This window comes from Artibeus jamaicensis, unplaced genomic scaffold (genome assembly GCF_021234435.1).
Source record: "Artibeus jamaicensis isolate MK-2021 breed Jamaican fruit bat unplaced genomic scaffold, CSHL_Jam_final contig_391, whole genome shotgun sequence".
Lineage (NCBI taxonomy): Eukaryota > Metazoa > Chordata > Mammalia > Chiroptera > Phyllostomidae > Artibeus > Artibeus jamaicensis.
This window is the reverse complement of record NW_026521814.1, coordinates 4,204,633-4,230,374: the sequence shown is the minus strand read 5'-3', so window position 1 is coordinate 4,230,374 and position 25,742 is coordinate 4,204,633. Positions and strand designations below refer to the sequence as shown.

General features: G+C 37.6%; 1 protein-coding gene across 1 annotated transcript in view; it reads left to right on the top strand.

The window, feature by feature from the left end:
- Positions 1 to 25,742, top strand: part of LOC119047635 (sodium channel protein type 3 subunit alpha) — a 117,493-nt gene that overhangs the window by 6,108 nt on the left and 85,643 nt on the right. Inside the window, exon 2 of the mRNA XM_053665237.1 lies at positions 20,923 to 21,236. Within this exon, the coding sequence (XP_053521212.1) occupies positions 20,973 to 21,236 (264 nt within the window). The 5' untranslated portion in view covers positions 20,923 to 20,972. The remainder of the gene's footprint in view (positions 1 to 20,922; positions 21,237 to 25,742) is intronic.

Below are 25,742 nucleotides of genomic sequence, written 5' to 3'. Positions count from 1 at the left end.
AAACTTGCTAGTATTAGGTAAGAATACAAATCAAATACATGTGCCTAGACTGAGAAAATGTTGGACAGAAAATAGAAAAACAGAAATAAAGCAAAATGAGATATGTAAAAAATTAGGTTTTATTTTATTTTTATTTTTATTTTTTATTTTTTAAATTTTATTTAGTTATTTTTTCAAGTACCTCACTAATAAAAATGATAGGAAGAAATAAGAAATTTAAGGGAAATAGACTTGCAAACATTCTGAGAGAAAAGAGAAAGAGGTAAAACATGATGAGCTTATTCAGAGAGTGGCCCACAGCCCTGGCTGCACAATGGAATCAGTTTGCAAAGCTAAAAAAAGAGCAATGTTTGGCTCCACCATGCACGAATTGAATTAGACTCTCTGGAGCTGACTTGGGGTATCACTGTTTGTTTAAAAGCTCTGCAAGTATAGTTCAAATATGCAGCCAGGTTTGAGAACCAGTTGACTAGAAGAAGGCAGAGAAAATTAAGAGGAACTAATGGAAGCTTAACTAGAGAGGTGAAAATAAGCTGAGAAATGACTTTCAAAATAATGTCTAAATGCAAATTAGTGAGCCCATGTTAAGTAAAGAGGCTGTGCAAACAAAAAATAACAAATGCATCCATGTCCTTTTTTCTCTTGGTTGAACAAGCTGGTATTTATTCTATATGTGTAAGCAGTCTTATATTTCAAATTGTTAATTTCCTAACCTTAACTCTATTTGAAAGTTGACTCAGCTGCTAGTTATGGTATATTTTGCAAACTAACAATGCAAATAATAGTGCACACTCATAAATAAGCATCCATGAACTTCAGTTGGTAAAATCAGAGACATGGCCTTTTTTTATTCTGTACTTTATGAATTGCTCCTTTGAAAATTGTCTTAAATAATCAGGTAAGAGTGTCTATTGAAAGATACCCTTTGAATGTCTGGGTCATCCAGCTGGAAACAAAACACTGATTTCTGATTTTCAAAATGGCAGTTGTGGCAGATTTAGAGAAGATGTGTAAACCAACAAATTTTTAAAAACCAAAATGCATTTAAAATTTATTTTTAGAAAGTGGGATTCCTGAGAGAGAAATGAACTAATCTAATAACTAAATGGAATTAATAATGAATTTCATTTTGTAAAAGGAATTCCATTACTAAGGTGAGTCAGCTTTTTCTACTCTTTAAGGAGACATTCACTGGGTTATCACCCCAGTTGTGTTTCCATGTTGGTTCCCTCAGTCCTTTCCACGGCAGGGGATGATATAGTGGAGGCCTTTAATAAAATAATCCTCTTTGTCCTTTAGAGCAGATTATATCCTAAAGTCTTTCCTCTAGAGAAACATCCTTTAGTATTTCTGTCTAACTACGCTTTATTCAGGACCTCTACCAGTCTGTCGACCTGGTCAGTAGAATTATCACTCTGTAGAGAAGGCATGTGAAATCTCAAGATCAAATATTCAGATTTTGAATCGGGAGGCTGGTACATCTGTGGTAAACATAAGGAATTGTATTCCTGTGTTTGATGGTGGATTTACGTTGGTCGTCCATGAAAGAGTGCTTGGGTTCTCAAACTGCGTTTACATCATTTACTTAAAGTTACATCTTACCTTTATACACAAGGAACTTAGGTAGTCTGCATGAAAATATAAATAACAAACTGGTAAAATATTAATAAGAATGCTTTTTGACATTCTTTTCACAGAGAAAGCATGTTTTTTGAAAAAGGGTCACCTTAGATTATTCAGTCTGTATAGATGGCAAAAATTTATTGTTGAGACAACCATTTCCTCCACCAACATGGTAACAACCATGAGAACTATCTTCATTCTTTGGGAGAAAGCTTTCCAACTGGTTATTCAGAAGCACTTAGTACATTCTGGAAAGGAAAGGGGTAATGCTTAGGAGTAAATAAAAAGTAGCAGAGAACATCCAAATCATGAGGCAGATCTCTATGTAAATTAACACAATATTTAAGATACACCACCAAGGCCACAATAATGGCCTTTCTCTTACACATTTGTTAGACGTGTTGTTTACTTGGTGTCTTAAAAGTATCCCAACTCACTGTAAGACGCATTTCTTTAACATCCATTAAGCGCAGTATGGTGGTGCCACGTGTCAGACAATAGTCTGTGAGACCAAGTTAATCACAAAATAATACACTTTTTTTTCTACCAGTCCATGTCTTTAAGAAGCTAAATTTGAGAAATTCTATACATGACAAAATATTTTCTACTTATTTTCTTAATTTCTTACTTAATAAAAAAAAGTGAAGACTAAATATTTAAAACAAAAAAGGGAACTTGATGAAGGAACAACTTTGTACTTTCCAATTTATTTTTTGTTAACCTAGAACTACTCTAAAAATAAAGTCTATTAATTTTTTAAATGCTGGGACACTTAAAGAATGAGTGGACCTAACGCCTCATTCTGTACAGGCAATTTTATCAAAATCCTGAATTATCCATGTCCTTGAGAAGACAGTTTAGGTGGCACACCTGGAACGCTGTAGGAATCCCGCAAATTCCAGCTTTTTTTTCCTAGCATCTTTTCCCTTCAGCTCTTCTTATGTTTCTCCTAGTGATTGCTGCCCTGTCTAGCAGGGTCTTATTTGCTAGATCCTCTGCCCTGGGAAGGGCCAAGATAGACAAGCACCAGTCTTATCTCTCCATAGCAATTTGGTTGCTGCAGTCCCTGTCTGAGAAAAAAAAATACATTATATAATTTTCTTTTACCTGTAGCATTCTGACCCTCCTTCAGCCTCAAAAGAATTGAGTCCTGAACCACATCCCTCCTGCCCTGACGTGTGGAGGCCCTTCCACTTTGCATTCCTGCTGCAATAAGTGGCACAATCAACCTTGAACTCCAGCAATGCACGCAGGTCCTTGTTTGATGTCAGTGCCAATGATGTGCTCAGTGGCTGAAGGGCAAATACAGATTCTCTGGGTACTGAACTCAGATCCTAGAAAATCTATTTTCATGTATCCTTTACTTTCAAAGGCCCTATTTTGGGGGGATTTGATCAAGTGACTTATCATTTCAAATACTACAATTTTATGAAGAAATGTGTGTCAGCATTGAATATCTAGAGTTAGAAAGAATTTCGAGGAATAGTTCTTTTCAGCAACCAATGTTCCAGCTATGCTTTACTCAAGGCATTCATAATATTGACTCATCAAAAAACATAGTTTAAATTTAACACTAGCAAGCCCCTAGAGCACAAAATATTCTGGATATGAAGACACCCTCTCAGTTACATGGTTAGTCAGAATGCAATGCTTCTTGTTCAGAGTATAAGGCTGTTGCCCTGCCTCAGGTAATTCCGTCCCAGGAGGGATAAATGTTGGAGTCTACCCAGTGCAGCATCCTAGAGTTTGGACAGTGAACTAGAGCTTTAGAGATAAAGGACAAACTCACTACAAGTGAACTCGTTGGTTTCTCCCATCTCCCTTCTTTTTATACAAATGTGGGCAGCAAACACCAAAGGTGTCAAGTGTTCAAAATGTCATAGTAAGTGACAGCAAAGACAAGTCTAAAATACAGTTTATCTGAAGTGCAAGTTCCATTCCTTTTCTTCTATTTTACTCCCTCTCTTCCTTTTCTTTTTTTCTTCTATTTTTTATTTTTTTAATAAAAATATTTTTTATTTAGTTTTCAAGTACAGTTTTTCATTTTTTTCTTCTATTTTTTATTTTTTAATATATTTTTTATTTAGTTATTTTTCAAGTACAGTTTTTTTGTTCCTTTTCTTTTTTAATTTAATTTTTAATTCTTTATTGTATCTTTTCCATTACCATTTAGTCCCCATTTACTCCCTACCCACATCAATCATCCTCCTGTTGTCCATGTTCATGAGTCCTTTTTCTCTTTTTTTCAATCTTTTCCACCACCTAACCTCTCCCACCCAGCAGTCATCCTGCTCCCCATTTATGAGTCAGTCCCCATTTTCCTTGTTAGTTCAGTTTGTTCATTAGATTCCACATATGAATGAAATCACATAGTATTTGTCTTTCTGTGACTGGCTTATTTCACTTAGCCTAATGTTCTCCAAGTCCATCCATACAGTTGTAAAGGCTAAAAAAAATTTTTACAGCCAAATAGAATTCCTTGTGTAAATATCCCAAACTTGTTTTATCTACTCATCTATTGATGGACACTTGGGCTGCTTCCATATTGTGGTGATTATAAATAATGTTGCAATAAACATAGAAGTACTTACTGTATTTTTCAGACTATAAAATGAACTCCCTCCCCCCCCCCAAATTCAGAAGGAATAATGGTTGTTAATGCTGCTGTTGAGTTCTGTTTACATTTACATTGGTGAAATATTTTGTTATTTATTTTATTAAATATTTTACCACATTTTTTGCTTCGAAATTTTTTTCCTCTAAAATCTAGGTGTGTCTTATGGTCTGAAAAATATGGTATGTTCTTTCAAATTAGTGTTTTGGGTTCCTTCAGATATATTCCCAGAAGTGAGATTGCTAGGTCAAAACAAAGATCCATTTTTAATATTTTGAGGTGCTTTCCACAGTGGTTGCACCAGTCTGCATTCCCACCAACAGAGCAAAATTGTTTCCCTTTCTCTACATCCTCACCAGCACTTTTTGTTTGTTGATTTATTGATGATAGCCATTCTGAGAGGTGTGAGATGATATCTTGTTGTGGTTTTAGTTTGCATTTTCTGATGGTTAATGAGGAGCATCTTTTCATATGTCTATTGGCCCTTTGCATGTCCTCCTTGGAGAAGTGTCTGTTTAGGTCCTTTGCCCATTTTTTAATTGTTTTTGATTTTTTTGGTAGTGAGTGTTGTAAGTACTTTATAAATTTTGGACATTAACCCCTTATCACATGTATCAGTCAATATGTTCTCCCATTCTGTGGATTGTCTTTTTATTTTGTTGATCATTTCCTTTGCTGTGCAAAAACTTGAAAACTTGTTGGTAAAAAGATGGGGCAGGGAATGTTTTTTTTTTTTTTATGTTGCACTGTCTCCACCTGTGCTGATTGCACAGCACTATAACCATCTATTTGTGGGGTGTGCTTGGTAGAGAAGGCCCTTGAAGTGACTGTGTTCTGGCTAAAAAGAATCACATAACATCTGAACTTCAGCCCTGCCTGAATCAACCTGTGTTTCAGTTGCAGTTATCACGAGCGCTGATCTGAAGGCAGTGATTACAGCCTCTCTGCTCTAGGCAAGATTAAACTCAATGCTCTGTATTTTAAACCTCAAAGAAGTGAAGGAAACATGTGACATAGCACCATCTTGAAGTAATGCAAGTTGTACCTCAAGATCCAAGTTCTAAAGTTCCCTCAGGTTGCCAATTGAAAAAGGCAATCAGCTCAACACCCGGTTGTGAAAACAGTGTGCTGTCATTTTGATTACAGTCAGTAAACAGTCTGTGGTTGCCTGGAAAGAAACTGCCTAAAGCACACGGCACCAGCAAGCAGGAGAAAAGGCAGCTGAGGGCAACTCGGAGGGCCATTATGGCTGAAGCAAAGCTGATATTACGGTGGGAGTGCAGATGGAGGATTGATTATTGGTCTGAGAATGCTGTTTGCTATCTGTTAGTCATGATGCCAATTCATTTCAAAACAGAAAGCTCCCTATAGATCTGTAGTATTCAGAGTTAAATGTGGCTTCTGCTACACAAATACATGTTATTTATACAAATACATTTACACAAATACATGTTAGGAGTACATGCACACAGATGTTTTCTTATGGACAAAGTAGCTTTTTCACTAGAGTGTTTCCTGCTCCAAAATCCAATTACTTAAGGACAAAAACAACTCTCTGATCAAGCAAAACTGAGAAATTATCAATTTAGAGAGAGCTGCTTTCCCTTTTAGAGAATCTCAGAACAGCGGATGGCCCCTTTCCTTAATTCATGCATTTGCGGATGGGCTTGATCACTCGGAGGAAAAGTATCTACTAGACCAGCATCATTCAAAAGAAATATAAGGAGACCAAGATAGGCACCTGAAATTTGCTAGATGCTAACTTAAAAAAGAGACAAAAGAAACAAGTAACATTAATGCTATATTTTGTTTAAGCCAGCATGTCCAAAATATTATCATTTCAAAATTTGGCCCTAACAGCATTTTAAGTGCTCAACTACTCCTTGCTAACCAGTGGCTGCCACACTGAACAGGGCATCTGTAGAATTCACTTTAAGTAGTTGTATTCAACAGATATCTGATAATGTCTGACTTACTACAAAGCTTATATTCTACCCAGGAGAGACAGAAAACAAATAATAAACATTATGAATCACTATGTTATATAATACATAATAAGGTGATTAGTGCTATGGAAACAATAATGTGGTGAGAAATCGGAGGGGAAGCACAGTAAGTCTCTGAGAAAGTAAATTTTCACCAGGACTCGAAGGAGTTGAGAGAGTTTGGCATTCAGCTATCAAGAGGAAGAGTGTTCCTGAGAGAAGGAACAGCATATGTGTGCTCAGCAGGTGCAGAGGACAGCAAGAAGACAATCTGGCTAGAGAGGATTGAGAGAGGTAGAGAGCAGGAAAAGATGAGTTTAGGTAGGTAACTGGAAGGCCTTATTATAAGGCTTTACAGTACGGGTAACTGTAAGAGTCTGAGTAGTTTCTGGGCTTCTGAGCAAAAAAAATACCATGATTTGTTCCTGTTTTCCCCAAATCACTCTGACTGCTGGATAAAAACAGGCCATATGGGAGTCAGGCTGAAAGGGAGATCATTAAGAAGATATCACGGGTTTCTGTGAAATACTGCTATAAATCACTTCAAGCTTCCAGGTTTGGAGGGATTATACCAGTAGATATCATATGAATGAACAAATGGGGCAGGAGAAACTATAATTGTTATCTTTGAGAAATCATAAAAATGAGAGCAGTATGGCTAGCACATATGTTTCTAACTTCAAAAAGACTTTAAGTCCAGATCCTATAAGCCAGTCATTGTAAAACTGTAATTCCTCGGCTGGTGGCATCAGCAGACTCTGTGCTTGTTAGAAATGCAAACTTTGGGGCTCACACATAGCTACAGAATCAGCAATTCTGGCGTGGGGCTGGCAAATCATGTTTAACAAAGAGTCCTCTGTGTGATTATAGGCTTCTAAGTTCAAGTTTTAATATTTCTATTCATTATAAAATTAAGTATAGACTTTGAGGGAAAAAAATGGTCTGTTTATAAGAAGAATCTACTCATGCTTAAGAACAAATAAATCTTTTAAATCACATTTAGAGAATTTGGACTTTTATTTATTATATCCCACATCTTTATGTAAAAGCTGGTATAAAGTGGTTCATTTTTAAAAATCCATACACAATAGGAAGTTGAAGACAAAGAAATGTAGGAAATGTAGATGATAAAACTGTTGAAGACTGTGGATTAATGAAGTTACTTTTTTAGGATGTGCATTTAGCTCTGAGCCTCTCTCTCTCTCAGGTGAAACGTTTTTAGAGTAAAGGCGAGAATGAATTCTGTACAACTGAAGGGTAGAAATCCCAGATTTTGTGTTATTGTGACCACCATGAAGCCTCCTGCTGGTCAGCTTGCTCCAGGAGAATGTCTAGAGCACTAAGAGAAGTGGATGGATGCTTTGCTTACTAGACAAATGTTTAGTATTTCACTGCATAATGTTCTTGATGGTTTAGCCATTTGAAGTTATCTTCTTGAAAAGTACCTCAACCCAGATGAGCAGCTGGTGGGGTTGGGCTATTTCAGACGTTGAAGCACCAGCCGGCATTCCACTAAGAGGGAAGGCTGCCCCTTCCGCACCAGGGCAGCCGTGCCAGGGACCTGCTGGGGGACCCAGGGAGGTTCTCGGCGAGCAGCTGCAGGTCTGTTTCAGCCCTTGCACAGACAGCAGAGTCCCCAGAGTTTTATAGCCTAATTAGTACATGACAGAAATGGTTTAATCTGGAAATTTTTGAAGCAGGTACATCATGTTGTCAGCATAAAAGAAGATAAAATGAACTCAAAGCAAAGAAAGATAGTATAAATGGCCCAAATTAGTTAAAGGATAAACTATAGAGGCCACAGGATAGCTAAAAACTATGGAGCTATAGCAAGACAAAAATTTTTAAAAACGTAGGGGCTAGGACATTTAAAGGATAAATGAATTGTTAGGATAAACTAAACGACACAAAATATAAACAATGAAATTCATCTCCAAAAAATCAATTGTTGATATTAGTGCACAGTTAATAATATCAATAATAAAAACAAAAATGCATTAAGAAAAATAAAATTAAAACAACCTTGTCCAAGGTTTTTTCCTACCCTTTTCAGAGCAGTGTCTGTCATGCTCTTTGAGCCCTCGCTTCCTCATTTGGGGCATGAGCTTCCCCTTAACTTCTAAAATGCTGAAATTCTATTAAGGCAATATCAAAGGCAGGCTCTCCATTTTGTGGGGAATCTCCAATTCCAACACTTACATTAGATAATCAGAAAGTAAAGTTACTGAACTATCTTGTCTTATCCCCTTCTAAATGGGATTTACTGAATTTAACTAATTTTAGCCATCAGTAGGAGACTTATTTGATTAAGCCTTGTATGGGTTTTTTTGTAAAATCAAATTAAAGAAATCTGTTAAGCAATGGTACATAGTCCCCTTATGCTATGTCCTAGGAAAAATTTCTTCAGTTGAGGTCTTGAAGAAAGTTTGTCCTTTCATATACAGCCTTTAGCAATTGTTTTTCCCCCTAAAATAGAACAAAATAGAATCCTTGTGATCCTATGTGCTTCCACTCTTTCTTCCTTGCTGGGGACATCAGAGCTAAAGTGCAGTCTTGATTGTGTGAGCACCCCTTTCATATTCCTAGGAAGCCAGTACTCTTCCCCTGAGCAGCCCTTTGAAACAGCGATCCATGGGCCACCTGCACCCCATTCATTCAGGGGGCTTGTCCAACATGCAGATTCCTGGGCCTCACCCCAACTAACTTTTTCAGAATCTCCAGAGATTGAACTAAAAAATCTGATTCTTTAACAAATAGTCCAGGTGAAGTTCAGAACTGCTTTAAATAACCCTGCTTGCTGCCCTGGCTGGTGTAGCTCAGTGGATTGAGCACAGGCCTGTGAAGCAAAGGGTCACTGGTTTGATTCCCAGTCAGGGCACATGCCTAGGTTGCAGGCCAGGTCCCCAGTAAGGGGTGTGTGAGAAGCAACCACACATTGACGTTTCTCTCCCAATCTTTCTCCTTCCCATCCCCTCTCTCTAAAAATAAATAAATAAATCCTGATTGTTTCTTAACTCAGGTAGTACAACTTTATATTATAGTTAATCTGTAAGCCATGGACTGCTTTTAAAGATGAGTGAGCGAGAGGTATTATTAAGACATAATGCATCTTGAAGGATGAGGCCTAAATTGCAGCATGAGGACATGTGCAGAAATCAGAGCTATCTCTCATGGATTCTTGAATTGGAAAAAAATCTCTGGCATTTGGAGCCCAGGCAGCAAGATGTCTTTTCCTGATCCATGAATCAGTGATTTTCAGTGGGAAAGGAGAAGAGTGAGATGCAAGCCCATCAGAACCTTCTGGGATGCTTTCTCCAAACCCACTCTGCGGCTCCACCGCATCTTCTTAGTGCCTGTTTAATATTCAGCCTTCCTTACTTCACCCCCTCCCTGTCCCCTCAGACATTCTGGAGATATCGCTAAATTGATGCTTTGGTAATTTAACATTAGGCTCACTACTTATGTCAGGCAGGAGAACAAGCTATTTAAAACCCAGTTAGTTGTTTGCTGTGAAGGGAACGGAAGTAATATTTATTAAAATTGTAAAGAGGAAACTAACATTTATTGGAAGGCTATAAAATTATTTAATAATTTAATGCTTTAAGCTCTGATGGGTAAGTCTGTTTGGTGGGTATTATTAGTATTACTCTCACTTTATAGAAAATAATAATAACTATAACAGTATTATTATGATGATCATATTATTACCCATACCTCTAATATTATCAAAGCCTCCAGCTTTTAAAGAAAATCTACTTTACACCAGTTAGTGTACAAGTGACTTCATGTCTCTCTGTGTGTCATCTCATTTCATTCTAACACCAACCCTGTTTCACTGGGTGGTATAATCCCCATTAATAGATGGGAAACGAAAGGTTAGACTGGTTAGGTAACATGTTCAATGTCATGCAGCTAGTGAATGGGCAAAGCCAGATCTTTGTTACTGTGATGTGTGAAAGGGGGGGGGGGATACAGGGACAGATCATAAAGACACTGGCACCCTTTGCTAAAGTGACTATAAATCACTGAGATCCACTGACAGATTTGTAATAATGGTAGGATACATGTTTTAGAAAAATCACTGATGATAGAGTCAAGAAAAGATTGGTGGCTTGGGAGTGAATTTTCATCAAGAGTCAAAGATTTTTTTTAAAGTATGTATAAAATGAAAAAGTGAGATTTAATGTGTTTTTTGTCATAGTAAATTATAAAAGGAGATTTATTGGTGAGCATCCACGACCAGTTAAGCTATGGGCATTGTGTAAGCAAATTAAAATAAATATTGTTTTCAACATCAATTGCTGATTTTATAATTACATATATTATTTTTTAAATAATTGTCAGTTTAACCAGCTAAGCCACTGCTCATGGTTGTAACTGACCAGAGTATAACATCAGATATTTATGCTTAGGTTAATGTTATGCCTTAGCTTAGTATGCTGGTTTTTCACATCTGCTTGTCTAAAACTTACTCTTAGAAGCACCGAATAAAGTTTATTTATCTTATCCTAGTCATACTATCAAATAGGGTTTTAGGTAGAGAGGAAAATGAGCTGAAAAGGAACTAAATACTGACCCACCACACCAGTTTAACCACATACTCCAGTGGTCTGCTTCTTCGATTTTTCTGGCATTTGAAGAAAAGCAGCAAAAGGGAAGTAAACAGGGGAGAAGGAGGGAGGAAGTAGGAGGTGAGGAACAGGAAGATACTCTGGAGCTCCAGCACACCTTCAGGACGGTCACCGATTCAAGGCTGCCAAGGAAGGAAGGAGAGCCCCACCCCAACCCAGCATCCTGGCAGTGGTTCCTGCCCCATCCTTCCTCGAGCACACCAGGGCACACTGCCTGCAAGAACGAGACCACCTGCTTTGCATCAGTCCTGCTTTCTCGCTCTAGGGCTCCACTTAAACAAAGTATGAAAGCCCAGAGCCAGAGCAAGAGCCAGAGCCAGAGCACCCACTTCAGTCCAAATGCCCAAGATGCTGGACTAACTTCACCTGTGTTCCCTTTCTACACAGATCATGGACCCAGAGAGCTGACACCAAGCCACATCAGAGTTCGTCAGGGATGAGATATCTGTCAAGGACTGGTGGCAGAGTGGCTTACCGGCATAAAAATACAGAGCCTCTTCTAGGGATAGCATAAGAACAAATGAGTTAATTCCCAGAAGTGGCCTGGAGATTTTCCGGAAAAAGGTGCTGTGGCTATCTAAGGTACCAAAATTACTAGGGGGTATAAATTTGTGTTTGTGGAAAATAAGTTAAAATTTCTGTTAGCTGACAAAGACAGTTATATCAGGACAAAGAGAAGACAGCAATGGTTTCCTCCCTCCTGGCTGCTTTGTGTCTCCAAAAATGCAGACATAGAAGGAGACAGGGCAGAGATGACCTGGGAAATGAATGATGTAAGAGAGAGAAATCTAGCTTTTTATTTATTTTTATTTTAAGAAATACATTCATCCTGTGTATTTAGTAAATAAGCCAAGATTGTACTTACTTGAATTTTATATTTACGTGGCAACTGGATCCATAGCTCACCATTTTCCATGGGGTGAAAGATATCCAAATATGTGGTTAGAGCTTGGTTGTAAGCTGGCTCTGGACTGGCCAAGTGTTTGAACCAACCAAGAAATATTTATCTGTTTGGTGTGTCAGCTGCTACCAACTAGAAAAGCTGTCTAAAATGGTTTTAGCCAAGAAAAAGGTTTATTGAACATAACAAGCAGTACAGAGGCTGTTTGGGTCCAAGATCTGAGTGGTCCTTCAAGAGCCCAGGGGTAGACCTGCCTCTGTGATCTACCACCCTCAGTGTGTCAGCTGTGCCCCCAGAATGTCATCCCTTCTGACTGCAAGTTGACCAGAGTAGTGCCATGTATCATTTCCTGATGCAGTGAGGTCCGGAGGACAGAGAATTCCATCTCCTTGGTCTATTTCTTAGGAGTGAAGAACCCTTTTACAGACACCCACTTGGTGGACTTCTCACCTTTTCTTGACCAGCATTGGACCAGAGGTTTCTTCCTTAACTGATGATTAGCATGAGGCTCAGAGGAGAGGAGGTATCTGGAGTGGAATGGATGTTGGGGAGTTGAACGGGCAATTTCAGTTTGCAAACAAACAGAAAAATGCAGGAGCTAATGAAACCAATGCTGGCGATTTGTCTGTTACAATGTTGGCTTAATTGTTGTCATTAGTTCGCAGTTGTCTCTCTGAGTTATAGCTGTCTGGTAAGAACAAAGTCACGGGGAACTTCCTCTCCTAGCAGCTAATATATTTCTGAGCAGAAATTTTTTCTGAAGACAGAGATGAACTTATACTTTCATACAGCTGTTTTTTTTTCCAGGGGCAAGACGTTGAGTCCAGGTAGAGAAAGGGAGACATAGATTCTCTTATTAAACATTTAGCAAGTCAATAAATAATACTTAGGTGTGGGCAGTCCTGTGTTTTGCTAATAGGAAAAGAATGATGGTGGAGAAAGGCTGGATTTCAGTTGTATTTGGCCATGGCATAGTGATGGCCTTGCTGTACTTACCTCGTCAGTAGGTTTATTCAGGCTAAGAGTGACATCAAATTCTTTGACACCACATTGACAGCAAGAAGTAAACAATACAGAAGAAACTAGCCTAGGCTTTTAATTTACCTCTAAATAACTCCAAAGGGCTTACTACACATGTGAACATGTATCTGTTAAATGTGGAGTTTATTTTAATTATTGATTCATTCCTGTTTGTTCTATCTTCTACATTAAAACAAAGGTGAGGACTATATTACTATATTTCTTAGATTGTATACCACTCACAAATATTGGGCTCTCTACATAGTAATTTCTAAATAAAGTAGCTGACTTATAGTAATTCTATTTTAGAAAACATAAACTAAAAATTTCATTTTGTAGTCTTTGGGACAAGACTATTTGCGGAACCAACTGTGTTCAAATTCTGGTTCTTTGATTTATACATTGTTACCTGATTAAATTATCTAATCTAATCAGGTAACCTAATCAGGTAACCTGCCCTTATGTTTTTGACCTGTAAAATGAGAATAATAATAATATTAACTTCATAAGATTAAAAGGGTAATTAAATAAATTGATATGCATAAATTACATGACAGAGCATCTGATGCATAGTAATATTCAACAGTTTTATCTATTACTATTTAATCCTCAAAGCCACCTAGTTAGATGGGTATACCAGCCAGGTATTATTTCAAAATTCCTTTGAAATATGTAAAGTAATATTGAGTTGTGCTCTGGAGGGTGTTCAGTGGTTATCATTATGCTGATTGCTCTCTGTATGCCTTCAATAATACAGTGTGCTCTTGGTCACAGGTGCTGCTGAGACTTTATCAGTCAGGTAAATACTAATACCTGACTATCATTAACCCACAGTGAAAATTTCTTTTGAAAAAATTAAAACATTTCTTCAATATGAGGACAATTAATTGGTCCTTCCTGTCTTTACATTATGTCTTTCTTATACTGACCTCTTCTGATGATAAGCAGGAGACACAGCGCCCTTGCTCAGCGATGGACCCCGTCTTTTTCTGACAACTCCCTTTCTCACCAAGTAGGAGAAAAAACACTGTGGGGTTTTTCCTGATCGTTCAAATTGTACGACACAAAGCAACTTTTTATCTTTGAAGATGGCAAATTTACAGCCTCTGACATAACTTTGTTGCCATGGCAATAGACCAGAACTAATTGATTTTTTGTCTTTAACGTGATCATCACAACTGCTACAGAGAAAGAGAGAGAGAGAGAGAGAGAGAGACCATGTTACTAAAGGTTACTAATAGCTTATAGACCAATACAATGTGCCAAACTGATTCTGGAAAAGTCAGCAAGATGTGAACTCACAGGCTATATGACTAATGAAAAAAAAAAGAAAGAAAGGAAGACTTTTGTCTTTGCCTCAGTAATGCCACAGCATATCCCAAATGTTTACTATACCATTTTTTCAGATTCTGCTTCATTATCAAATATTGTTTCATATAGTTTCAGAAGCTTATGTTAGTACATTAGCATACAGATAGGTGATCCTGGAAAATTGAATTGAACTATACAAATCTGTTTTTCTGTAGTCATTTACATATGGCTTAGATCTTTACAATAGTAAGACCCAAGAGAAAAATGTCAAATACAATAGGAAAGGTTAGTCAAGTGTAGAATGTGTAGAAAATGCTTTGCCTCAGAATAATAATTTGTATTTGGCAATAGAAATTGCAGCAAAGATTACTTAGCGTCTCTGCACCGGTACCTCATTAACTTTAAAGGCGGGGAGTTGGACTAATTGTCATACCCAATGTATGCCTTTTAATTAGCATCTCAGAAAACTTTCATTTGGCATTCATGTAACTGCTCTGACTTCACTGTCTAATATCCTTTGGGTACCCTCTCCTTAGAAATTGGTAGTCACAAAAGTCCTGTCTCTTCATCTTTCCAATTTTTTCCTAGACAATCTAATGCATGTTCTTAGCTTCAGTTTCAACCATTGATTTTTTAATCAATATTTCCCCAGACCAGATGGCTCTTCTGAGTCTCAGACCCATATTTTAATTACATACCCAGTCCCAGTTGTCTCACAGTCATCTCAAACTAAATAAACACCAAACAGGATTTATTATCATGACCTACAAACCTCCACTTATCTGTTGGGTTAATAACAACTTGCGGCTTAAACCAGAAATCTAGGAATGAGCTTAATCCCATAACTCTTCCTTCTCCCCTCCCCACACCCATATCAAGTCATCACAAAAACCTCAATGATTTTCTCTCTTCTATTTGTGCCTCCGAAACCAGTCCTCTGCCCATGGTTTCTTCACTCCCTGACTTATTGACCACCTACTATCTTCTAGGTACTGTGCTCCCCCTCTAGGCGCATTTTGTCATTACCTCTATGAAGAATGTGCTATCAATATATCCAGATAATGTGCAGATAGGTAACCTAAAGATTATAAAGAATAAAAGCAATTGTCCAAGGTCACCCTGCTAGAATGTAGCAGAACCAGGGCTTGAATGCAGTTCTGACTGCTAAGGCTATGCTCTTGAATAGTACATCTTTTGGTCAAAATTTCTTCCCCTTTGCTCTTGACCGTGGTGTCTGTTATTTCATTCTAGAGCAGCTATACTCAAACGGTGATTTGCAGATAACTTGGAGAGTTCCTGAATCCCTTTCCAGGGAGACTGCAAGTTCTAAATTATTTTCTTAATAATACGAAGATGGCATTTGCCTTTTCCCACTGCTTTGGCATTTGTACTGATGCTGCAGAAGTTGTGAGGGTAAAACTGCTAATGAATGACTTAGCAGAACTCAAGGCAACAGCATCAATCTTGAGGTGTAGCTCTTGTTTCCTCTAACACACACTTTAAGGAAGAAAAAAATGCCAGTTCACGTAAGAACATCATTTATGAAGCAGTATATATCATTAATTTTATTCAATCTTGAGCCTAAAGAGCACGTGTCTGTAATATTCTGTATGATGAAATGGGAAGAATACATGAAGAGTCTCTGCCTCTTTCGCACGCAGAGCAAATGGGAAGAATACATGCAGTTTCTGAAGCACTGCGGTTGTCTTGAGGAAAAGCACTTGTGTGATTGTCTGAGTCAGGAGCAAAATGAGCCACTTACATTTTCTCGTGGAACACCATTTTCACTTGAAAAAAGAACTGACAAACCATGGTTATTCAGACTCAGATATTTGGCAGATATTTTCTCAAAAAAATGAGCGAAGGAAAAACCTGTCACTTCAGGAAAAGCAAGTGACAGCATTTGTTGACATTTGAAACTGGTGCTTTCAACTAGAAATTGGGGTTTCGGAAAACTTTTACCTGCTACTGGGAACCTGACAGCTTCCCGATACATTAGGGCTTCTCTCATAATATCAATGGTGATATTAACAGGCGTGACTTTTGAATGTTGTATAATGCAATTTGTCAGGTTTGGAAAATATGTATAAAGATGTGCCAATATTTTCTAAGTTATTCATGCATGATGCTATAAAATGCACACAAAGGGCAAGATCAATTAAAGTTCACTGGTGTGGTTTTAGATTCCACTCTGAAACTAAATTAAGAAACTACCATTTGTAGTTTTGGTGTGTATCCAAGAAGAGTAGCCACAATTGCCTGAAAAGACAATTAACCCAAAATACTTCTTTTCTAGCTACATATATGTGTGTGGATTTTCTTCATGTGCTTTGATAAAAACAGCATATCTCAACAGATTGAACTCGGAAACAGATACGAGAAACCAGCCATATTCCATTAAGCCAGGCAGTGAAATTTACCGAAATGTAAAAACAAATTTATTTAGCGAAAATATAGTTATTTTACTAAACATCTGTTTATAAGTAAAAATATAATGGTTTATTATTAAGCTAATTATACAAGTTTTAAATTATTTTTCTTTTAATTTTGAATGTGGTAAATATGGATAGATGGATGCCCCCATAAACAAAAGCTCTTTTGAGGTCATCAATAATATTAAGAGTGTAAAATAATGCTGAAACAAAAACTTTTGAACTTTCTTTTGAGAGAGAGAAACATTGATTTGTTATTCCAAATTCACTGGTTGCATTCATTGGTTGCTTCTTGTATGTTCTCTAACCAGGGATCAAAACCACACTTAGCATATTGGGACAGCGCTTTAATCAATAGGGCTATCCATCCGGTCAGGGCCCTGAAACCAAAACTTTTGAAAACCGTAGTTTTAGGATCACCTCTCACTTGTCTATACTGTATACTGCCATCATCTTTCCAATCTTCAAATTGACCATGTCATTTCCCACCCATGGCTTACCTTAGTGTTCTCTACGATCCCTTTAGTAATTTATATCCTGCCTCAATTCTTAGTCCTTTCTTACCACTCCTTTTTAGGCACGTTGGTCTCCATGCACAATAAACTCCTTATAGCTCCTCCCAAACTCCCCTGCTCTGTGTTATCTCTAGGTCTCTGTACTTGCTGTCTTCCTGCTTAGATGTCTCTACAGACATGTCTTCCTACAGAACCTCCCCCAGCTACCACCACCACAGCTCACTGGTCAAATCCCAAATAGTCTACAAAACCTATCTCAATGTCACTTCCTCAGGGGAACTTCCCTGATTCATACCCCTTTCTCCCTTCCCTGAGCACAATAAATTGCTCCCTTTCATGGAGTGCAGACAATAGTCAGCTACATATAACTGCATTATAATTATTTGTATACATACACATTTTTTTCAATAGACTGTTAACTCCGTAAGGGAAGACACCATAAGTGCTTAGTCCAAGCACAATACTGATGCATAGTCGTCTGTCAATAAATATTTCCTGAATAAATTATCTCAATTCCCTTCCAGGTTAGAAATGCTGTGGTTCATCTCTATAATAGGATATTTTGAACCACAATCTTTTTTATTGATTAGCAGAGAGATGGCTTTGCTTGACTCACACACCTTCATACATACACACTGATTTTAATCAGAAATCATCTCAGATCTTCCTTTCTTATCTTTTTTTGTCCTTGAAAGGACAGCTCTGGAGAAAATTTGGTATATTAAATTTGATCTATTTTAATAAATTATAATGCACATATATTCATTAATAATATATATTCCACACCAAGACATCAGTAGAAATTAATTTTTAAAAGTCTGCTCTAAAAGGAATGTAAAATTATGTAAGAGCTTTGTATAATAAGTTCATGAAGAACAAGAAAGAAGGAAAAAAATTTAACTAGAGTTAAAATTAAAGTAGAACTTCCAAAGAACCATGAGAGGTTTCTAAGCAGCAAAGCTGCAGATGAAGCCGACACAAACTCTGCTTCCTGTAACCTTTAGTGTCTCAGCCTGTCCAAATAGTTCCGCTTGCCGAGGAAAAGCTGAGAGTCGGGAACTAGCCTGTTTCCCAGGATTTGAGAAATAAGAATATTGGAATTTCAAAGAGCTTTACTTCCTCTTGACCAAGACGCAAATGACTTATTTTAGCCTTCATAAGTGAACATGGAGGTAAAGGACTATTTATTTTTATCTAAATGTTCATGATTTTGTGACAGTCCTAGTTCCGCGTCATTTCAGAGAAACCAGAGTCATCTCCAAAGATTATTGAAAGATTTCTACAGTAACTATTTTTAACCTAATTTCATTTTAAAATTTAGCAACCAGGAGACTCCAGTTAAATGAACATAATTAAATTAGTTATTTCTGTATGGCAAAATATCTCCATGTATTTGACAAGCCACTTCGATGGCACTAAGGATGAGGAAGGTTAAATGACATGGGCCAACTATTAGCAACAGACTCAGTACTAACCCAGATTCCTGATCACAATTATTACATATTTTTCTTTTTTTGTCAATAAAGAAACCAACATCATTTCAAGCTCAAGTACAAAAGTACCTTTCTTTTCCCCTAAGAAAGCAACCATGTTTCATAGAAATTTCCCAAGACACATTTGTGATGCTGTTTCATTTCCAGTTAGCACTTGAGAAGAACTTTAGCCATTCAATTCATGACAGGTGATGAGAGAGATGAACTGCACATCTCTGGGTATTTAAGGCCCACAATTAAGGGCAAACTCCTTCCATACACAGAAGCATAAAAGCTGTGATTATTCCACACAGCTTGGAGCTGGATTGATTAGGTGGCCATCAAACCTGACATAAAATAGCTGAAAACAGAAATTCTGCTGTAAATTTAGAAGGCACAAAATAAATAGTTGATTGTCTTGAGTAAAACAGAATCACTTTTCTCCAACCTTCTGATTTATATTCATACACCACTCAATGAAGTACCCAAAAAATAAAAAAGGAAAAAGCCCTGTTTCACCTCCTATCAAAAGGCCTTTTTCAGAACTAGTAGGAAACATGGCACAGTTTTTGACAAGCCTAATATTTAACAACTTCTTTAGAATATACCTTCATAGTAGCAGGAAGTATAATGATGTTATATTATAAATACAAATTCAATGAAAGAAACAGCTATTTAAATCCTTTTGGTCATTAGAATGGAACAGGAAACCTGTAACCCTGATTAAAAACTCAAAAAACATGCAAACCTATATAATATTTCTTACGTTACTCTAAGATCTAGAGTTTCTCATTATCCATGCAACAGACTGCTAAGACTTAGAAAGCCATTTAGGGATAAACTACTATGGAGACTATAATAGTGCGGGGGCAGAGGCTGGATGAGCAGCTGGGGACAGGCAGAATGTCACCGATGACTTGGGTGGTCGCTTTGATGCCGTGGTTTTAGATCGCTCTACAAGATGATTGACGTACTCGTATTTTGTTGTTATTGTTTTCCATTTTCTATCTTGACTTTTAAAATGTGATTTTTTTTGGCACAGTGCAAAATAAAATAACTGTTAACTTATGTTTCCAAATTTATGTAGCTGATTTCCTGTATTTTTGACAGTTCTGTTACACTTCTAGCAGATCGAATCTTTCCCTTTTCTGGGAAATTGAGCAGGACCACTGCGCGTACGGCCTGCTCGCCGCCCCCCACCCCCGCCAAGTGGCAGTCATGTGTGAGCACTCCCCTGTACTCTGCACTTCCCAGTGCATTTCTGGAGCTCTGTGGTTGGCTGCGGCTCCAGCAGATCAAGACTGTATTTAAAGGAGAGTGACTTGAGTTGTGACAATGCTTGAAACCTCAACAGAAGTAATGGGTGAAGGCACTGAGGATCATTAGATTATGATAGTCAACACTAAAATAGTGTTTCTTAATTCCAGAAACTATTCTAGACACTTAGTGTAAATTAATTCATTTATTCCTTCCAGTAATGTGGGAGGTCAGCTCTCTTATCCCATTTTATAGATGAAGGCTGAGGCACTGAAGGGTTACATTTGGCAAGATCATGCAGCCCGTCAGTGGCCAAGCCAGAGATTTAGGATACAGGAAATCCAGCTCCATAGTCCACGCTTTTAGCCACAATGCCAAATATAGATTCAGAAAGAATCTGAAAATTGTCTTGCAATAGTTAAAGAGCAGCAGATTAGAAAAGAGAGCAAATATAAAGGGTAGGGCAAAAGTAGGTTTACAGTTGTGAGTATGTGAAACACAGAGTTTATTCTTGTGTTATTATTTACTTATTATTGTATTATTTTCCATACAAACAATTGTAAGCCTACTTTGGCCCTTTCCTGTATTCAGTATTGCCACAGAAGATGCCCCAGAAGGATCCAGAATGAAAAGCTAAAAGGACACAGAGTTTTGACTTCCCTGCCCCTGCCGAGGGTCAGACTTTGCCTAGAGAGCCCAGGGTCAGTCGTGGTGATAACCAAAACACTGTCTGGGGCCCACAAATCTTCTTTCCTAGCTGGAGATTTTATGAGTCAGTTTATAATATTGTCACATCATCAATATTTCTTTGGAGAGTAAGATGTGATAAAAGAAGGAGAAAAAGAAATATGAGTCCTTAAGTTTTTTGACAAGCATTATTGGCATTACTTTTTTTTTTTTACCAAAAGTATGCTATACTATATCTCCTCTGAAAGGCCTCAGGACAGAGTTTTGTTAGACTTATTAAGTTAGTTTATTGAAAATTAGATCGAATGAGGGTGTTTCCAAGTTAAAATTTGTAGTGTAGCCCTAAAAGCACTACTTAATGTTTAGATTTTTTAAAAAGTTAATAGAAGAAGCATTAAATAATATCTTGGTTGATTTTCTTAATCCCTCTCACTCCCTGGCTTTCCTAACGCTCACCCCTGTTTCCTGTTGCAGGGAATTCTTATGCAAGAAGCTAAACGTGATTAAATGTGCAGGATGAAAAGATGGCACAGTCACTGCTGGTACCCCCGGGACCTGAAAGCTTCCGCCTTTTTACTAGAGAATCTCTTGCTGCTATCGAGAAACGTGCTGCAGAAGAGAAAGCCAAGAACCCCAAGAGAGAACAAGACAATGATGATGAGAACAAACCAAAGCCAAATAGTGACTTGGAAGCTGGAAAGAACCTTCCATTTATTTATGGAGACATCCCTCCAGGGATGGTGTCGGAGCCGCTGGAGGACCTGGACCCGTACTACGTCAGTAAGAAAGTGCGTGTTGATTTTATACTCCTGAAAGTTTAGTTATGCTTCCAAAGCTAAGTCTTTATTTAAACACTTAACGTTAATGTACTTTGATCAGGCTCGTATACATAATGCATCACAATTTTCCATTAAAATTTTATTTTAAAATGAGCAGGAACATATGTAAGAAATGGTCAAGAGTTGGCAGCAGTGAAGCTATATGAAGAGATGGACTAGTTCTACAACTCCACAGCAATTGAGATAGAATTAAAATTGAGATGAACAAAGCAATAAATCAGATATTGCTGACATATTTAAGCACAGGGTATACAACAGAACTGTAGCTAGGCAAAAAAAGAGTTATGGGCAGATGTTATTTTTTAGTTCTCATTTGTCTTGGTGTTACTGGTGTTAGAATAACCACATAATTTTGTCAGAATTAGCTAGTTTTTTTTTTAAACCAGCTGTGCGGTATTTTATAGGATATATTTTTTAAATGATGATAGAGTCCATGCTTTTTAATCAAGTCCTTTGGTATTTTGTGATCACAATTTATATTTCACATTCACAAGCATAAAAACAAGTTTTATGTAGAAATAAAGATAAATTAATATTACCATGAGTTGATGGGTTACAAATTAAAGAAGACACTGAACACATTTATTAGTTGAAGTCTGCTCCTTTTTTAAAAATGACTAATGAAAATGCATTCTTTAAGCAGTGTACAATTTAGCTTTGTAAGGTAAGTGATGGCTAAAGAAACTGACAGTCAGCCATGCAGATATGGACCTAATCTATTGCTCTAAAGGACTGCTTCTCCAGCTTGCAAGCACGTACCAACACCTGAGTATGTTGTTAAAATGTGGGTGCTGGTTCCATAGATCTGGGTGGAGCCAGAGAGCCTGCAATTCTAACAAGCCTCGGGGTGGGACTCGAGCTGCCACGCTCTGAGCAGCAAGTTTTAAAATGCTCTATTTGAAGCCATAAAACAAAATTAAGTAGTTAATTCTTTTTGCTTTTAAATAAGTTTCATAAAAGATGGCATTCAGTATATACTCATATATTTCTAAAAGTAATTTATGCCAGCACTTTTCTGTAGAACTGGAAAATAAAAATTTTAAATTTAGTTACTGTACTATTACACACAATAGTGAGACATTCCCAAGAAACCAGGAGACAGCTCTCCTCTGAAAAAGTGTGTGTTTGCAAAGATACCTTCAACAGACAGGTTGGCAAAGATACCTTCAACAGACAGGCTATCACCTACCCTCCACGATTAAAAGTGTTTGCTACTTGAAGAAAGGGAGTGTCTCTAAGAAAGGGAATTGGAAAAGTTAATGGGGAGAATACTAAGGATTAGCATTAGCATTTGCTGAGGGAGATAGATATTTAATAGTATCCCTGAGGGCATTTTCCTCCCAAAATAAAGGCCACTTACTTTCCTCCCAAAATGGGGGGCTTCATTGGGCTACCTGGGATGTCAAACATTCTGAATCATTTCATTCAGTTTTTTTAGACTCCAACCTCAACCAAAAAAAACTTATCATTATAATTTGTCTTCCCATGCATCTGCTCAAAACGAATGATTGTGCTGGTTATGCCATTGCGATTACTGCAGACCATATGAACCTAATATGTCTCACTGTAAGTAAATGGGTTGGCTTTATGCTTTTATATGCCAGGCTTTAAGCTTGGTTAATGCGAGCCTGCTGCTTGGAAACAGAGCCATTCTCTCTGTCCTAACAAAGTCAGCTGTATTGCCTCCCTGTCTGAGAGAACTGGACTTGGGCCTTGATTTAGTCATAAAGGCTGTGACCCATTTTGACAGACATCTAGATGGTTTTCTCATTACTGTTGGCTGCACTACTTCCCTTTATGACATGTCCATAAAAATGAAGATGGAGGTGCTATTGAAGAAAAATGTAGTTTGTGATTCTTAGCATAAGTGGGTCTCATGTTAGACACTAATAGAGAAGTTCTGGAATTAAAAAATAAGGTATGAAGCTTATGTCAGTGCTGAAATAAAACAGGTGAAAGTCATTTTAAAGTTGTAAAGCATTATGTAACTGTTTGCTGCCATTAAAGATACATTTACATGCCTCATTTAACCAGATGAGCAGCATCACGATATATTTTAATGGCAGTTAAGTTCACCAGGAAATAACTTAAGAACAGGGGAAGTGATAGTAATAGCTAACAGTTGTGGTGCACGTGCTTTGTCAGGCACTGTTTTAGTAGAACTCCAACTTGGCTCATCTGATACTCGAAGAGCCAGGACCATTTTACAAGAGAAGAGAAGTCCAGACAGGTTCAGTAACTTGCCCAAGATCACACATTGTAAGTAGTGAATTCAGGATCTGAACCCAGGTAGTGAGGCTCCAGACCCACAGCTCTTAACCACTAAGGAAAACTATACATGCTTATTAATATAATCAAATAAAATGTTAAAAAATTAGTTGTATAATTTTTTGAATTTGCTGGTTGATGTGGTCCTTCCTACTCATAAATGTAAAGCTTATTCTTGCACCAAGTAGTAAAAATTTTTGTAAAGCTATATAAGATGTGTGTTTACCTGGGGGGAAAAAAAGCCAGCACCCTTCCAGAATGGACAAGGACCAGTTTAACATTCTTCCAGCTGCAATATTCATCACCTTGGTAGAAATATATAGTCCTTTTTAAAGTCACCTCATTATTTATTACTCGAAGACCAGATTTTGGAACTGATGCTATTTATCCCTCTTCCAGTGACATCATTTTCTCGACTATTTTCAGTTTAGGTACATGTCTGAATAACTCTCTTTTATTATACAGGACATTAGTATTTTATTCCTCACATCTTGGGATTCCAGGGTTTCTTTGTGTCAGGTGTCCTTTTTCCAGAAATAAGCTGGTGTTCTGTTCTTCAGGCCTGCTCTGCCCCAGAACCTATAAGTTCAGTGAAGATGCTGAGGACACACCATGTTTTACCCCATTAGCACCCACAGGCTGATCTTGCAGGAGGAGCATAGAATTCTACATTTAGACTGTTTCTTTCCATTCACTCTGTTTAGGGATATTTTTCAAAATAAAATCTGCCTCTATTGTCACAAGTGACAATTGCTTTTTCGGGGAAGTTATTTCAGAAAAGCAGAAGCAAATGCACCATGAATTCTATTGAACTTCATGTGTTGCTGCTGTCAGCAACTACCTTAAATGGGTTCGGGCTGTTTGACTGTGTTAGAGGTTCTAATCGTGGGAACCCGAGAAAACCCTATAATGTACTTGTTCTTCAAGGGTAGTCTTCCCAATGTTCACTGTCCCTTCTGGGTAATCTCAATGCTAATAAGAAAGCAGTTTACTTGTCTTCTTCATAGAATTGTTCAAATTTATAGAGTGCAGTTCATTTTAAAAAATGGCTGGTTAGGTAATGGTTTGTCTCCATGGGCTTAAATACAAATGGACAGAGAAGTTGTTTTCTCTGCCTTTGCAGTCACGATAAAAATGTTTCTGTCTACCTATTCAGATAGAGGATTTTCTCAGTGGACATGAATGGATAGGATACAGCCCTTAGTTAGAGGGTAAAACATCTTAATGAATACATAGATGTCTTAAGAAAAATGACACCCTAAAAGTAAATACATATTAAATTAAAACAAGTATTTATCTGCAAATAACACTATTAAGTACTGTGACAAATATGGAGGAAAAGATCACATACTTTTTATGCTCAATGGTTTATGATGACTTCTAACCTGGTCGTCAGTGGAATGAGCCTTACGTGTAAATTGCTACTTGACTATAATTACAAGCAACCTGGAATGTGTGCAAAATAATATACCAAGACTTAACTGGTAAAGAAAACAATTAGGGAGTGATCAGAAGACAGTGCAGTTTATTTGGAAAGATATGAAGAAACGTGTGATTTTAATAGCTGAACACATTCCCAGAGAGTAGGGGTTTTCAACGCTGGCTGAATATTAGAATCATCTGAGGAACTATTAAAACATAAGCATGTCTATGCCCCTCCTTCAGAATACTGGAAATTTTAAAATCACCCCAAGAGATTCTAATAGACACACAGGACTAAGAATCTTTCAACAGCGGGGCGTTTTAGGTGGAATCTCCTGGTCAGGTCTGTTACAGGCCTGGAATGGAAGGGAGTTTCCATCAGTGACCTCTCAGGCCCCTAGGATTCTATGACACTGCTTTTCAGAGTCAGAAGAAGTCGACAGGTTGTGAGTAGGATTGGTAAGTGGGTTGAATTGGCTGGAGCAGAGTTACCTTCGTGGGAAATAATAAAAGATGAACCTAGAGAGAGACGTAGTGGGTAGTCACTGGGTAGCATAGCTTAAGTGCAAAATTGATGATTATAGGTTTCAGATTATAAGATTTTGGCCATAGAATGCTCTTTGGGATCCCGAATTTCAGCCCAGCTTTCAGTGTAACTGTCCCTTCTCAGCATTACCAGCAGATCCCTAGAATCAGCAAAACCAAGTTTGGAACAATTTAAAGTAGGACAACTGCCGTAAGAAAAATCGAGCCTTCATAAAAATT